This window comes from Mobula hypostoma, chromosome 1 (genome assembly GCF_963921235.1).
Source record: "Mobula hypostoma chromosome 1, sMobHyp1.1, whole genome shotgun sequence".
Taxonomy (NCBI): Eukaryota; Metazoa; Chordata; class Chondrichthyes; order Myliobatiformes; family Myliobatidae; genus Mobula; species Mobula hypostoma.
Window position 1 is genome coordinate 213,300,335 of NC_086097.1, and position 14,103 is coordinate 213,314,437.

The 14,103-nt window shown below is 38.2% G+C and overlaps 1 protein-coding gene across 1 annotated transcript in view; it reads left to right on the forward strand.

The window, feature by feature from the left end:
• rab2a (RAB2A, member RAS oncogene family) overlaps positions 1 to 14,103 on the forward strand; it is a 74,018-nt gene that overhangs the window by 19,308 nt on the left and 40,607 nt on the right. Inside the window, exon 3 of the mRNA XM_063064094.1 lies at positions 1,842 to 1,909. Within this exon, the coding sequence (XP_062920164.1) occupies positions 1,842 to 1,909 (68 nt within the window). The remainder of the gene's footprint in view (positions 1 to 1,841; positions 1,910 to 14,103) is intronic.

Genomic DNA, 14,103 nt, shown 5'->3' on the forward strand with positions numbered 1-14,103 from the left:
AACTAAGTGCTGATATTTAATGTTTCATGTTTAAAGTGCTGTCAAACCATGTGATACTTGTTAGCAAACAAAGCCAGTTAATCAGTGCCTGGAGAATTAAATACATTAAGGTATAATCTACCTCTTCTTGTTCTCAATCATCTGAACTATCCATGTGCCTCCCTTTACTACTCTTTCAATTATCCCCAAACTCCAGAGTCCTTTATTTTAATTATAATAATGCTTTCATCCTGGTCAAACTTCTTTTTAAGTGCATAAAAGCATGAAAATGGACTGTTTTCAATTTAGTCATGTAGCAGCAATGTAAAATCCACTCCTCTTTGAATCGTACTGAGAATGGCATAATAGCAAGCTTAGTAAGTCGTAAAGACTATTGTGGATGATTAGTGGGTGTGGGCAACAATCGCTATGGATTTTGCGTGAGGGATAATCGTATACTGCGTAGGAATATGTCTATTGCATACAATAATATCAAGTGCCTCTGGAAGTTTCTTTCTGAAAAGGATATAGCTACTTACTGAGCTGGCTACTTAATTCAAAGGTCGATGATGTTTGCGACCGAGAAGAACCTAACGGCATCTGAAATAGAAATTTATGATCTTGTTTTTGACTCTATTATTGAACACCGTGTGCTATTAATGGAATTAACATCATAGTCTCATTGTTATGTTCTATGTTCAGCCTTGATCTCTTGCTCTTGATGGTTCCTTGGAAGCTTTCTTTGTATCTTTTTCAGAGTCTGTTTTCTACTTGCTTTTTCCTCGTGCCTGTTTCACTGCTGCCTTATTTCAAAATATAGCTTTTGGTAACCTTTCCTAATAACCCTGTTTGTTTTTCTAAAGTGCCTTTAGACAACTTTGAATGTTCTATGTAAATGTCATGTATTATAATTTTAAAGAGAATTTACAACTTTAAGAAAAATAAAAAATACTACAGGTGACCCTGTGATACAGCAGTACAGGTAACAGAAATTTATGGAGTTTGCAAACTGGTACCAAAAATTGGTACCAGTGGTGGGATAAATTTGCTCTTATGGAATTTGTTTAAAAAACACTATCACTTAAATTTTGTCAACTTGCCCTCGTATTCCACATCCTCTTCGATCCTGCAGCGTGTGAACAGATGTCTTGGAGTGCAGTGCTGCTGCAGTCTTTTGAGATTTTCTCTGGTGTGCTGCACTACGGGGAGCCACAGTACCAGTTGCCAGGACCTTTAATCTATTTGCTCATTTACTCCACCTCCACTGTCATCTGGTTTTAACCCATTGTCTCCCTGCACTCGGCTACTGTCCTTCCATGAACCTTGATCTTGAATCCTATACCTCTTTCTGATAACACACATCAAAGTTGCTGGTGAACGCAGCAGGCCAGGCAGCATCTCTAGGAAGAGGTACAGTCGACGTTTCGGGCCGAGACCCTTCGTCCTGATGAAGTGTCTCGGCCCGAAACGTCGACTGTACCTCTTCCTAGAGATGCTACTTGGCCTGCTGCGTTCACCAGCAACTTTGATGTGTGTTGCCTAATGCATGTATTGCATTTGTCCAGGTGTATCAAGGCTGATTGGAGAGTCAATGAGATTATTTGTTGTCAGCCTTTTGTGGCGGTAGTCAAATTGCAGTGGGTCCAGGTCCTTACTCAGACCAGGAGTTGATTCTGCTCATGACCAGCCTTGTAAAGCACTTCGTCACAGAAAATGTGAGGGCCACTTGGCAAAGCATTATGTTAAATGAGAGAAAACATTTTGTACACTTTTTAATCTAAATTGCCTTATTCAGGATTGGTAATCTGAAGCTGTTCTCTTACATTCAAACCACTAATGATTCCTTTCTAATTTTTATTCAGGTGTAGAATTTGGAGCTCGAATGATAACCATCGATGGGAAACAGATAAAACTTCAGATTTGGGATACTGTAAGTCTTTCTCAATTTTAGACAGAATACTTGAATGCCATATCTAATTGGTAAAATAATTATCTGAAGTTGCATTCAAGCAACTGTCATGCTTTTTCCAAGACACATGATTGACATGCAGTTGATTTCTTATTTCTATCAATTCTGGCTCCTGGTATTGAACCTGCTAGCAAAATTCAATTTATTGCTTTCACTTTGTTAACATTTGCAAAAAGCAATCTTATTTTAGTACATTTCTGTAAACTGAAATTTTGAGACTTCTCTTTAGACATCATTTTTCACTACTCTCTGAAGGAAATTCCTCCTCATCTCGGTTCTAAATTGACTTCCCGCTATTCTGAGGATGTACACTGTGGTCCTGTACTCACCCACTACAGGAAGCATTCTCTCAACATGCATTTGATCTAGGCCTTTCAATATCTGTTAGGTTTCAATGAGAATCCCCCCCCTAAATCTTCTGAACTCCAGTGAGTACAGGCCCAGAGCCATTAAACACTCGTATGTTAACTCTTTCATTCCTGGAATCATTCTCGTTAACCTCCTCTGGACCACCTTGAATGTCAGCTTGTAATTTCTCCAGTGTTGTCGTAGGTCTCTTGGTGGCTTCCCTCACTAGTCCCCTTGCATGGTCACTCAGTTTTTGAGGATGGCCTGCTCTAGGCAGATTTACAGCTTGTGCCATATTCTTATCATTTCTTGATGGTTAACTGTATTCCAAGGGATATTCAGTAACTTGGAAATTTTTTTGTATCCATTTCCTGACTTCTGCTTTTCAATGGCCTTTTTGCCGAATTGCTTGGAGTGTTTTTTTGTCTTCATGGTGTAAGTTTTGCCAGGATACTGACTCACCAGCAGTTGGACCTTCCAGATAAAGGCTGCACACAGGTCTCCAAAACAGATCTCCATTTAACTAATTATGTGACTTCAAAAACTATTTGACTACACCAGTGATGATTTCATGTGCCACATTGAAGGGGTGAGGTGGAGTGAATACTTAAGCAATCAATAATTTTGCTTTTTATATTTGTAACTAATTTAGGACACTTTGTAGAGATCATTCATGTTGACATGAAAGTCTTTCTGTTAATCAGTGTTAAAAAAGCCAAATTAAATCCACTATGATTCAATGTTGTAAAACAATAAAATATGAAAATTTCTAGGGGGGCGTGAATACTTTTTATAGGCACTGTACTTAAAGACTTGGCTTCCACAGCTGCCTGTGGCAAAGAATTGTATGGAGTCACCACTCTGGCTAAAGAAATCAGTCCTCATCTTCGTTCTAAAAGGACGCCCCTCTATTCTGAGGCTGTGTCTTTTGGTTTTAGACTTCTCCTTCATAGGAAAAATCCACTCCACATCTACTATATCAAATCCTTCCACCATTCGATAGGTTTCAGTGAGGTCATCCCTCATTCTTCTGATTTCTAGTGAATACAGGCCCAGAGCCATCAAACACTCTTCACATGACAAGCTATGTAATCCTGGAATCATCTTCGTGAACCTCCTTTGAACCCTCTCCAGTTTCAACGCATCTTTTCTAAGATGAGGGGCTCAAACCTGCTCATGATACTCCAAGTGAGGCCTCACCAGTGCTTTATAAAGTCTCAACATTACATCCTTGCTTTTATATTCTAGTCCTCTTGAAATGAATGCTAAGATTGCATTTACCTTTCTCACAGCAGACTCCACCTTTTTGGCATCATGCTCAAGGACTCCCAAGTCTTTTTGTACCTCTGTTTTTTATATTTTCTCTCCATTTGGAAAATAGTCTACCCTTCAGTCAAATTGCTTGACCATATACTTCCTGACACCCTATTCCATCTGCCATTTCTTTGCTCATTCTCCTAATCTATCTAAGTCCTTCTGTAGTGCCTCTACTTCCTCAAAACTCTCTGCACCTTCACCTAACTTCATATCATCTGCAAACTTTACAACAAAGCCAAATCCATCATCAATGATATATGACATAAAAAGAATTGGTCCCATCACACCCCTATGGAACACCACTAGTCACTGGCAGCCAACTAGAAAAGGCTCCCTTTATTCCCACTCTTTGCCACCTGCCAATCAGCCACTGCTTTATCCATGCTAGAATCTTTCCTGTAGTACCATAGAGTTGTAGTTTGTTACGTAGCCTTGTGTGGCATCTTGACAAAGGCCTCCTTTGTACTTAACACCAACTGATTCTCCTTTGTCTATCATGTTTGTTGTTTCTTCAAAGAATTCCAACAGATTTGTCAGGCGAGATTTTCCCTTGAAGAAACCATATGGCCCATTTTTTCATGTGCTTCCAAGTACCATGGACCACATCCTTAATAATTGACTCCAACAAATTCCCAACCACTAATACCAGTCTGAAAAACTGGCCTATAGTTTTCTTTCTTCTGTCTCTCCTTGAACAGTGGTGTGACACTTGCAATTTTCCAGTTTTCTGGAACCATTCCAGAATCTAATGAGTTTTGAAACATCATCAATACCCCCACAATCTCTTCAGTCACCTCTTTCAGTATCCTGGGGTGTACACCATCTGGTCTAGGTGACTTATCAACCTTCAGACCTTTCAGTTTCCCAAGAACCTTCTCCTTAGTAATTGTACCTTCATAAACTTCATGATCCCTGACACCTGAAACTTCCACCTTACTGCTAGTATCTTCCACAGTGAAGACTGATGCAAAATATTTATTCAGTTTGTCTGCCATTTGCTTGTTCTCCTCTTACCCCTCCACCCATTACTACCTCTGCTGCATCCTTTTCCAGTAGTCTGATACCACCCTTGTCTCTCTTTTACACTTTGTATCAGAAGAAACTTTTGGTATCCTCTTTAATATTGTTGGCTAGCTTGTATCCATGTTTCATCTTTATCTTTATGACTTGGTTTTTAAAAGCTTCACAATCCTCTAACTTCCCACTTACTTTTGTGCTATGATATGCTCTCTTTGGCTTTTATGTTGGCTTTGACTTCTCTTGTTAGCTATGGTTGTGTCATCGTTGCTTTAAATACTTCTTCCTCTTTGGGATATATATCTCTTGTGCCTTCCAAGTTGCTTCCGGAAATTCCAGTCATTGCTGCTGGGCTGTCAACCCTGCCGTTGTTGTTTTCAAATCAAATCTTGCCAACTTCTCTCTCGTGCCTCTGTAATTCCCTTTACTCCACTATGTAATACTGATACACCTGACTTTAGTTTCTCCTTCTTAAATTTCAGGGTGAATTTGATCATATTATGATCAATTTCCCCTCTGTTCTTTTATCTTAAGCACCCTAATCCAGTGGTCCCCAACCACCGGGCCATGGACTGGTATTGGGCCACAGAGCATGTGCTACCAGGCCGCGAGGAAACGATATGATTTGGCGATATGAAACGATATGTGTCAGCTGCATCTTTCCTCATTCCCTGTCGCGCACTGTTGAACTTGAACCCCCCCTCCCGTCGGCTGGTCTGCAAGAATATTGTCAATATTAAACCGGTCCGCGGTGCAAAAGAGGTTGGGGACCCCTGCCCTAATTGATTCAGGTTCTTTGCATATCACCCAATCCAGAATAGCTGATTCTCTAGTGGACTCAACCATGATCTGTTCTTAAAACACTTTCTCGTAGGCACTCTAAAAAATCCCCCTCCTGGAATCTAGCACCATGCAGATAATTGGGAAAATGAGCATAAGGAAAAAACCCCTTTTTTGGCATGTGTTTTCTATCTCCTGTTGTAATTTGTAGGCTACATCCTTACTACTGTTTGGGGGTCTGTATACAACTCCCATCAAGGTCTTCTTACCCTTGCAGTTACTTAGTTCGATCCACAATCATTTAACACCTTCCGACCCTCTGTCACATCGTTCTAATGATTTGATTTCACTTTTATTGAATTGACTTTATTACTTGCATCCTTCATATACGTGAGGAGTAAAAATCTTTACGTTGCGTCTCAGTCTAAATGTGTAATGTGAAATTATAGTATTTTGTTATAAATATTATGTACAACAGGGTAATCAATATAACATAGAAATACAGTTGTGTCAGCATGCCTTAAGCAGTCTGGTTAAGATGGCCTGGTGGAAGAAGCTGTCCCGGAGCCTGTTGGTCTTGGCTTTTATGCTGTGGTACCACTTCCCGGATGGTAGCAGCTAGAACGGGGTGACTCGGGTCTCCAATGATCCTTCGGGCCCTTTTTACACACCTGTCTTTGTAAATGACCTGAATAGCGGGAAGTTCACATCTACAGACGGAGCAGCTCTGGCCCCTCTGCCTTCCTGCTTGTCCTTTCGATACAATGTGTATCCTTGGATGTTAAGTTCTCAGCTTCTTTCAGACATGAATCAGTGATGTTTACAATGTAATGCATGCTAATCTGCAACTGTGGTGCAAGTTCACTTATCTTACTCCGTATACTGTGCACATTCAAATACAGCACCTTCTGTCCTGAATTCACCCTTTTTGGTTTTGTCTGCCTTTTTCATTGCAACTCATCCTGTTCATTCCCCTATCAACAGCCTGTCCTCACCACAGACAGCCTCTGTTTGTAAACCAGCTACTTCATCTTCAGCACGATCATCTGCCTTTCCTACAATACTACTTGCATTGCAACACATGAAGCTCAAGACACTTATTTGTACCATGATTGACATTTTGATTCCTAACTTTCTGTGACTAGTTTTATCCCCACCATGCATCATTAACAAAGTTTTCTGCTAGGGTATTGGTCCCCTTCCACTTCAGGTACAAACTGACCCATCCATACAGGTCACACCTTCTCTGGAAGAGAACCCTTTGATCCAAAAATCTTATACCCTCCCTCCTACACCAACTCCTTAGCCACACATCGAACTGTATAATCTTCCTAGTTCTGGCCTCACTAGCGCGTGGCACTGGTAGCAATCCTGAGGTCATGACCCTGGAGGTCCTGCCTTTTAACCTTGTACCTAACTCCCTGAACTCACTATGCCGAACCTCGTCATTCATCCTACCATATCATTAGTGCCTGCATGGGCCACGACTTCTGACTGTTCACCCTCCCACTTATAAATGTTGAGGACTCGATCTGAGATATCCTGGATCCTGGCATCTAGGAGGCAACATATCATCGGAAATCTTCTTCTCACCCACAGAACCGCCTGTCCATTCCCCTAATCACATGGCATCCATTATTAAGGACCTCCAGCACCCAGGGCATGCCCTTTTCTCACTGTTACCATCAGGTAGGAGGTACAGAAGCCTGAAGACACACTCAGTGACTCAGGCAGGAACAGCTTCTTCCCCTCTGCCATCCGATTCCTAAATGGACATTCCTTGGACACTACCTCACTTTTTTTTAAAATGTATAGTACTTCTGTTTTTTGCATGTTTTTTTAAAATCTATTCAACATAAAGTATACTGAATAAGATTTACTTATTTTGTTTTTCTATACATGTATTGCATTGAACTGCTGCTACTAAGTTAACAAATTTCACGTCACATGCTGGTGATGATAAACCTGATTCTTGATTCTTGATTCTCTTCTTCCGCCTTCCCTTCTGAATCACAGAGCCAGAGACTCAACCGGTGTGACTTTCCTCTGTTAGGTCATACCCTAACAGTATCCAAAGTGATATACCTGTTGTTGAGGGGGGTGGCCACATGTTCTCTGCACTGGCTCCTTAACCACTTTACCCTTCCTGATTGTTATCCAGTTTCCTGTGGATATAACCCTGTCATTTCTATCACCCCTTCAGCCTCCTGAATGATCCTGAGTTCATCCAGTTCCAACTCTAATTCCTTAATGCAGATTGCTAGGAGATGTAGCTGGTCTCCCTGCCTTCCTACATCCTGCAAGAGAAGCATTTAACTATCGTACCTGGCATGTCTGCTGAGCAAATATAAAGAAGGGAAGGGGAAAAAAACTTAACCTTGACCTTTTCTGACTGAAGCCTCACTCCGTTGAAGTTTGTCTCATTCATTTGTCCCTCTTTACTACACTCCAGTGTAATTTTCCAGTGGTCTGATATCTGCTGTTGCGCCTTTTTCTCTACATATCTGAAGAGACTTTTGGTGCCCTCTTTGATATCACTGGCTAGCTTACTTTCATATTTCATCATTTCTGTCCTTTGGTCAGCTGATGGCACAGTGAGGTCAGCGCCGGGCTCGAGAACGGAGGTTCCCTAGTTCGATCCAGTGACAGACTGCCCCCGTGTGCGCTCTCCATCCGCGCCAGGTTGATGTCGATCTCGCAACTGGGCCTGTAAAATAATACTGTGAAATGTCTGTGTGAAGAGTGGCGCCCCACACAGCCTTTCGAACTGCACCTTGTAAGGCATGAAAATGCCCGACACTGGCCTGTCATGTATGAGTCGATGTCGTCATCATCATCATCTCCTAATAGTTTTGCAGTTGCCTACTGTTGGTTTTAAAAGCTTCCCAGTTCCCAAACTTTTTGTTATATTATATGTCCTCTTGATTTTCCCAGTCTGCCTGCATATTGAAATCCCTCATGAGCATCATAACATTGCTGTTTTTACACACCTTTTCTGCCTCGCATTTTAATTTATATCCCACATTCTGACTACTGTTTAGAGGCCACTATATAACTGCTATCAGTCTTTTTACCCTTGCAGTTTCTTAACTCTGCCCACAAGGATTCTACATCATCTGATCCTATGTCACCTCTTTCAAAAGATTTGGTTTCATTTTTTACCAACAGAGCCATACCACCCCCTCTGCCTCCCTACCTTTGCGATGCAATTTGTATTCTTGGATGTTAAGCTCCCAACTACGATCTTTCAGCCACGATTCAGTGATGCTCACAACAACATAACTACCAATCCCTAACTGTGCTATATGGTCATCTACTTTATTCCATATACTACATATATTCAAATATGACACCTTCATCATCCTTTTTGATTTTTCTCTCCATGCTACACTTCAGCTCATCAACTGACTGCAATTTAGCCCTATCATCTGTCTGTCCTTCCTTAGTCTCATTAAACATTGCATTTATTTGTAAACCAACTCCTCCATTGTAAGCTCTATCACACTGGCTCTCATCCCCCTGCCAAATTAATCTCTCCCCAGCAGTTGACCTGTTTACAACTATTTTGTACCCCCTCTGGTTCAAGTGTAATAGGTCATACCTCTCCCAGAAGAGATCCCAGTGATCCAGAAATCTGAAACCCTGTGCCCTGTATCAGTTCCTCAGCCTTCATCTGTACTATTATTCTACTTCTATCCTGACGAACACGTGTTGCTGTTCCATATTTTAAGGAACTCTTATCAATAAAATGTGTTCATGGAACTGGTTTATTGTGAAGGAAATTTGTTACGCTTAACTTATGTGGTTGTCAGCTGCTCTCTGAAATGGCCTATCGAGCAGTATGTAACAATCTTTCCTGTAGTTTCTTTCTTTTCTTTTTAAATCTTTTTATTGAGTAAGTATACAAAAAAGGTAAGCCATATAAACATTAATACAATGTTAAAGTATAATAAAATTCCAAAAGATAACAATACCAAAAAGAAAATACTACAAACAATGTAATTTAAGCATAAGAAACCAAGATAACATAATAGTATACTAGATTTTATATATATCAATGGAAAAAAAAGAAAAAAAAACCCCAAAAAAAAAACCCACCGTGCAACTAACTAAAAGCAAAGCAAAGCAATGGGCTAACTTGAAACCAAACAGAGTTAAACTTAAAATCACGTCCTCAATCCCGACCTCCATTAAAACAGTGAAGAAAAAACAAGAAGGGTAAATATTACATTAAATGAAAATATCGAATAAAAGGTCCCCAAATCTGTTCAAATTTAAATGAAGAATCATAAAGGTTACTTCTAATTTTCTCCAGATTCAAACATAAAATCGTCTGAGAAAACCAAAAAAAGGTAGTTGGAGCATTAAGCTCTTTCCAATGTTGTAAAATACATCTTTTCGCCATTAAAGTAAGAAATGCAATCATTCTACGGGCTGAAGGGGAAAGATTACTAGAAATTTTAGGTAGTCCAAAGATAGCAGTAATAGGGTGAGGAGAGATATCTATATTTAATACCTTAGAAATAATATTGAAAATATCTCTCCAAAAAGTTTCCAAAGTAGGGCAAGACCAAAACATATGAGTTAAAGAGGCTATCTGCCCCGAACATCTATCACAGAAAGGATTAATATGCGAGTAAAAACGCGCTAACTTATCTTTGGACATATGTGCTCTATGAACCACTTTAAATTGAATTAGGGAATGTTTAGCACAAATAGAGGAAGTATTAACTAATTGTAAAATCTGCCCCCAATCATCCACAGAAATGGTATGCCCCAATTCCTGTTCCCAATCTACCCTAATCTTATCAAATGGAGCTTTCCTAAGTTTCATAATAATATTATAAATCATAGCCGATGCACCTTTCTGACATGGATTAAGGTTAATTATCGAATCTAAAATATATATAGGAGGAAGCATTGGAAAGGAAGAAAGTATAGTACTTAGGAAATTTCTAACTTGTAAATATCTAAAAAAATGTATTCTTGATAAGTTATATTTATTAGATAATTGTTCAAAAGACATAAGGGAACCATCTAAAAATAAATCCAAAAACCGTAAAATACCCTTAGTCTTCCAAGTTTGAAAAGCGCGATCCGTAAAAGAGGGAGGAAAAAATATGTTACCTAAAATAGGAATCGCTAACCCGAATTGATTAAGATCAAAAAATTTTCTGAATTGAAACCAAATGCGCAAAGCATATTTAACTATCGGGTTAGAGACCTGCTTAAGGCGTTTCGAATCAAAAGGAAGAGAGGAACCTAAAATAGAACCAAGTGTATAACCCTGAACAGATTGTAATTCCAATGCTACCCATTTAGGAATAGATAGTATGTCCCGGTCAAGTAACCAAAATTTCATATGTCGAATATTAATAGCCCAATAATAAAATCTAAAGTTAGGTAATGCTAAACCTCCATCTCTCTTAGCTTTCTGTAAATGTATTTTACCCAGTCTCGGATTCTTATTCTGCCAAATAAATGAAGAAATTTTAGAGTCAACTTTATCAAAAAAAGATTTAGGAACGAAAATTGGTAATGCCTGAAACACATATAAAAATTTTGGCAAAAAAAACATCTTAACTGCATTAATACGACCAATCAAAGTTAAATATAAGGGAAACCATTTAGATGAAAGTTGAGTAATATGGTCTATTAATGGTAAAAAGTTAGTCTTAAATAAATCTTTATGTTTACAAGTAATTTTAATCCCAAGATATGAAAAGTAATTATTAATCAATTTAAATGGAAATTTATAATATAAGGGAAGATGTTTATTAATCGGAAAAAGTTCACTCTTACTAAGATTTAATTTATAACCCGAGAAAAGACCAAATTGTGCTAATAACTCTAAAACAGCAGGAATGGATCTCTCAGGATTAGAAATATATAAAAGTAAATCATCAGCATAGAGTGATAATTTATGGGACTTTAATCCCCGAGTTATCCCAGTAATATTTGAAGATTCTCGAATAGCAATTGCAAGAGGTTCTAATGCAATATCAAATAATAGGGGACTAAGAGGACAGCCTTGTCGAGTACCACGAAAGAGAGGAAAAAAAGGTGAGTTTAAGGAGTTAGTACGAACCGAGGCTACAGGGGAGTGATATAACAGTTTAATCCAGGATATAAATTTCAAGCTAAAATTAAACATTTCAAGCACCTTAAATAAATAAGGCCATTCTACTCTATCAAAAGCTTTCTCGGCATCTAAAGAAATAACACACTCAGGAACATTTTGTGAGGGAGTATAAACGATATTTAACAATGTACGAATATTATAAAAAGAGTAACGACCTTTAATAAAACCCGTTTGGTCTTCCGAAATAATAGAAGGAAGTACTTTTTCTAGTCTATTTGCTAATAACTTAGAAAAAACTTTAGAATCAACATTTAATAAAGATATTGGTCTATAAGATGCACATTGAGCAGGGTCTTTATCCTTCTTTAGTATTAAAGAAATTGATGCTCTATTAAAAGATTCCGGAAGTTTACCAAGTTTCAAAGAAGCCTCAAAAACCTTATAGAGCCAAGGAATCAATAAAGAAGCAAAACATTTATAAAATTCAACGGTAAACCCATCAGGGCCAGGAGCTTTCCCCAGATTCATAGAAAAAATAACATTCTTAATCTCATCCATTGTAATGGAAGTATCTAATAAAGAAGACATATCCTGTGAAATCTGAGGGAAGTCTAACTTATCTAAAAAATCATTCATATATTTAGAATCTCGAGGAGACTCTGATTGATATAAAGAAGAATAAAAATCACAAAAGGTTTGATTAATCCCCACATGATCCAATATCAATCGATCATTTTGGTTATAAATCTGATTGATTTGAGATTTAACATAATTAGATTTCAATTGATTAGCCAGCAGCTTGCCAATTTTATCACTGTGAACATAAAAATCACTTCTTGTTTTCTTTAATTGGTTTACAATCGAGGACGAGAGTAGTAAACTGTGTTCCATTTGAAGTTCAGTTCTTTGTTTGTATAGCTCCTCAGAAGGAGCCATAACATATTTCTTATCAATTTCTTTAATCTTGTCCACAATTGCCATCTCCTCCTGCTTCTGTTTCTTCCTCAAAGCAACGGAATACGAAATAATCTGACCCCGAATATAGGCTTTAAAAGTGTCCCAAAGAGTGTTAACCGAAATATCTTCTGTATGGTTAATTGTAAAAAAAAGCTCAATCTGTTCATTCATAAAATTAACAAAGTCCGAGTCCTGAAGCAACAGCGAATTAAAACGCCATTGTCTATTGTTTGGTATATTGGCCATAATTTTAATAGAAAGCTTAAGTGGAGCATGATCCGAAATGGTTATAGAATCATAATCACATTTAATCACTGAAGGAATGAGACGAGAATCAATGAAAAAATAATCAATTCTTGAATAGGAATGATGAACATGTGAAAAGAAGGAAAAATCTTTTTCCTGAGGATGCAGAAAACGCCAAATGTCCGTCGACCCAGAATCAGAAAGGAAAAAATTAATCAAATTTGCAGATTTATTAGGTAAAGTCCGTAAAGGAGCCGAACGGTCCAAAGCTGGAGATAAACAGGTATTAAGATCTCCGCCCCAAATCAATGAAAACTCGTTCAAATTCGGAAACTGATCAAACAATGATTTATAAAATTCCGGACAATCCATATTAGGAGCATAAACATTAACCAAAACTACTTTTTTATTAAATAGTAAACCACTAACCAATAAAAATCTACCATTCGGATCAGAGATAATATCCTGTTGTATAAAAGTAACTGAGGAGTCTATAAAAATAGAGACGCCTCGAATCTTAGCATTGGAGTTCGAATGAAATTGTTGTCCCTTCCAGAATTTGAAAAAACGTAGTCTGTCCCCCCTCCGTACATGGGTCTCTTGTAAAAATAAAATTTGTGCTTTAAGTCTCCGGAACACTTTAAAAACTTTTTTCCTTTTAATAGGATGATTAAGACCATTAGTATTCCAGGAGACAAAATTAATAATAGACTCCATAAATCCTAAAGTCAACCCACAACAAGGAGGATTGACAATAGGCGCGACCCACAAACCCGGAGAGGAAACAGAACATACAAAAGATACCGGGGAAAAGGACGCAACCAATACTTCAATAATGTATATAGCCCAAAGAGAAACAAACTAAAACGTGAAGCCCCTCCCACCACCCCCCACCCCAAGACCCCAAGGCGAAATCTAAAGCAGACCCGCCAGAAAGAAGCAAGCGCTAAAACTACCCCCATGACTTCCGGTATACGCTCCCTAAAAAAAAGGTATAAATATGAAAAGGATCAGCTAATTGTAAAACAGTAAAAAAATAAGTAAAAAAAAGTTAGCTCAATTAAAATACACACAGAACAGAACAAAAGCCGGAAAGTATATATTAAAAAAAAAACCACAATAAACCTCAAACTCATGAATAGACACAGCAACAAAAAAAATAGGATTATTAACATAAAATGATTATAAAAAGCAAAACAGAATAAAATTTTTAAAAAAACTACAAAATTTAAGGCCGCACAGGAAATACGTAAGATGACAAAAGGGAAGTAACCACCCAGAATCCCCTGGGAAAAGAAAGAAATGACGCAGTTAAAAAGAAAGTTTAGCAGCCATATTAAGAAATCGAAAGTAAACTTTTCTGCCCAAATAGGGCACAGAAAAGTTAAAACCAACCAATTCACAGCCT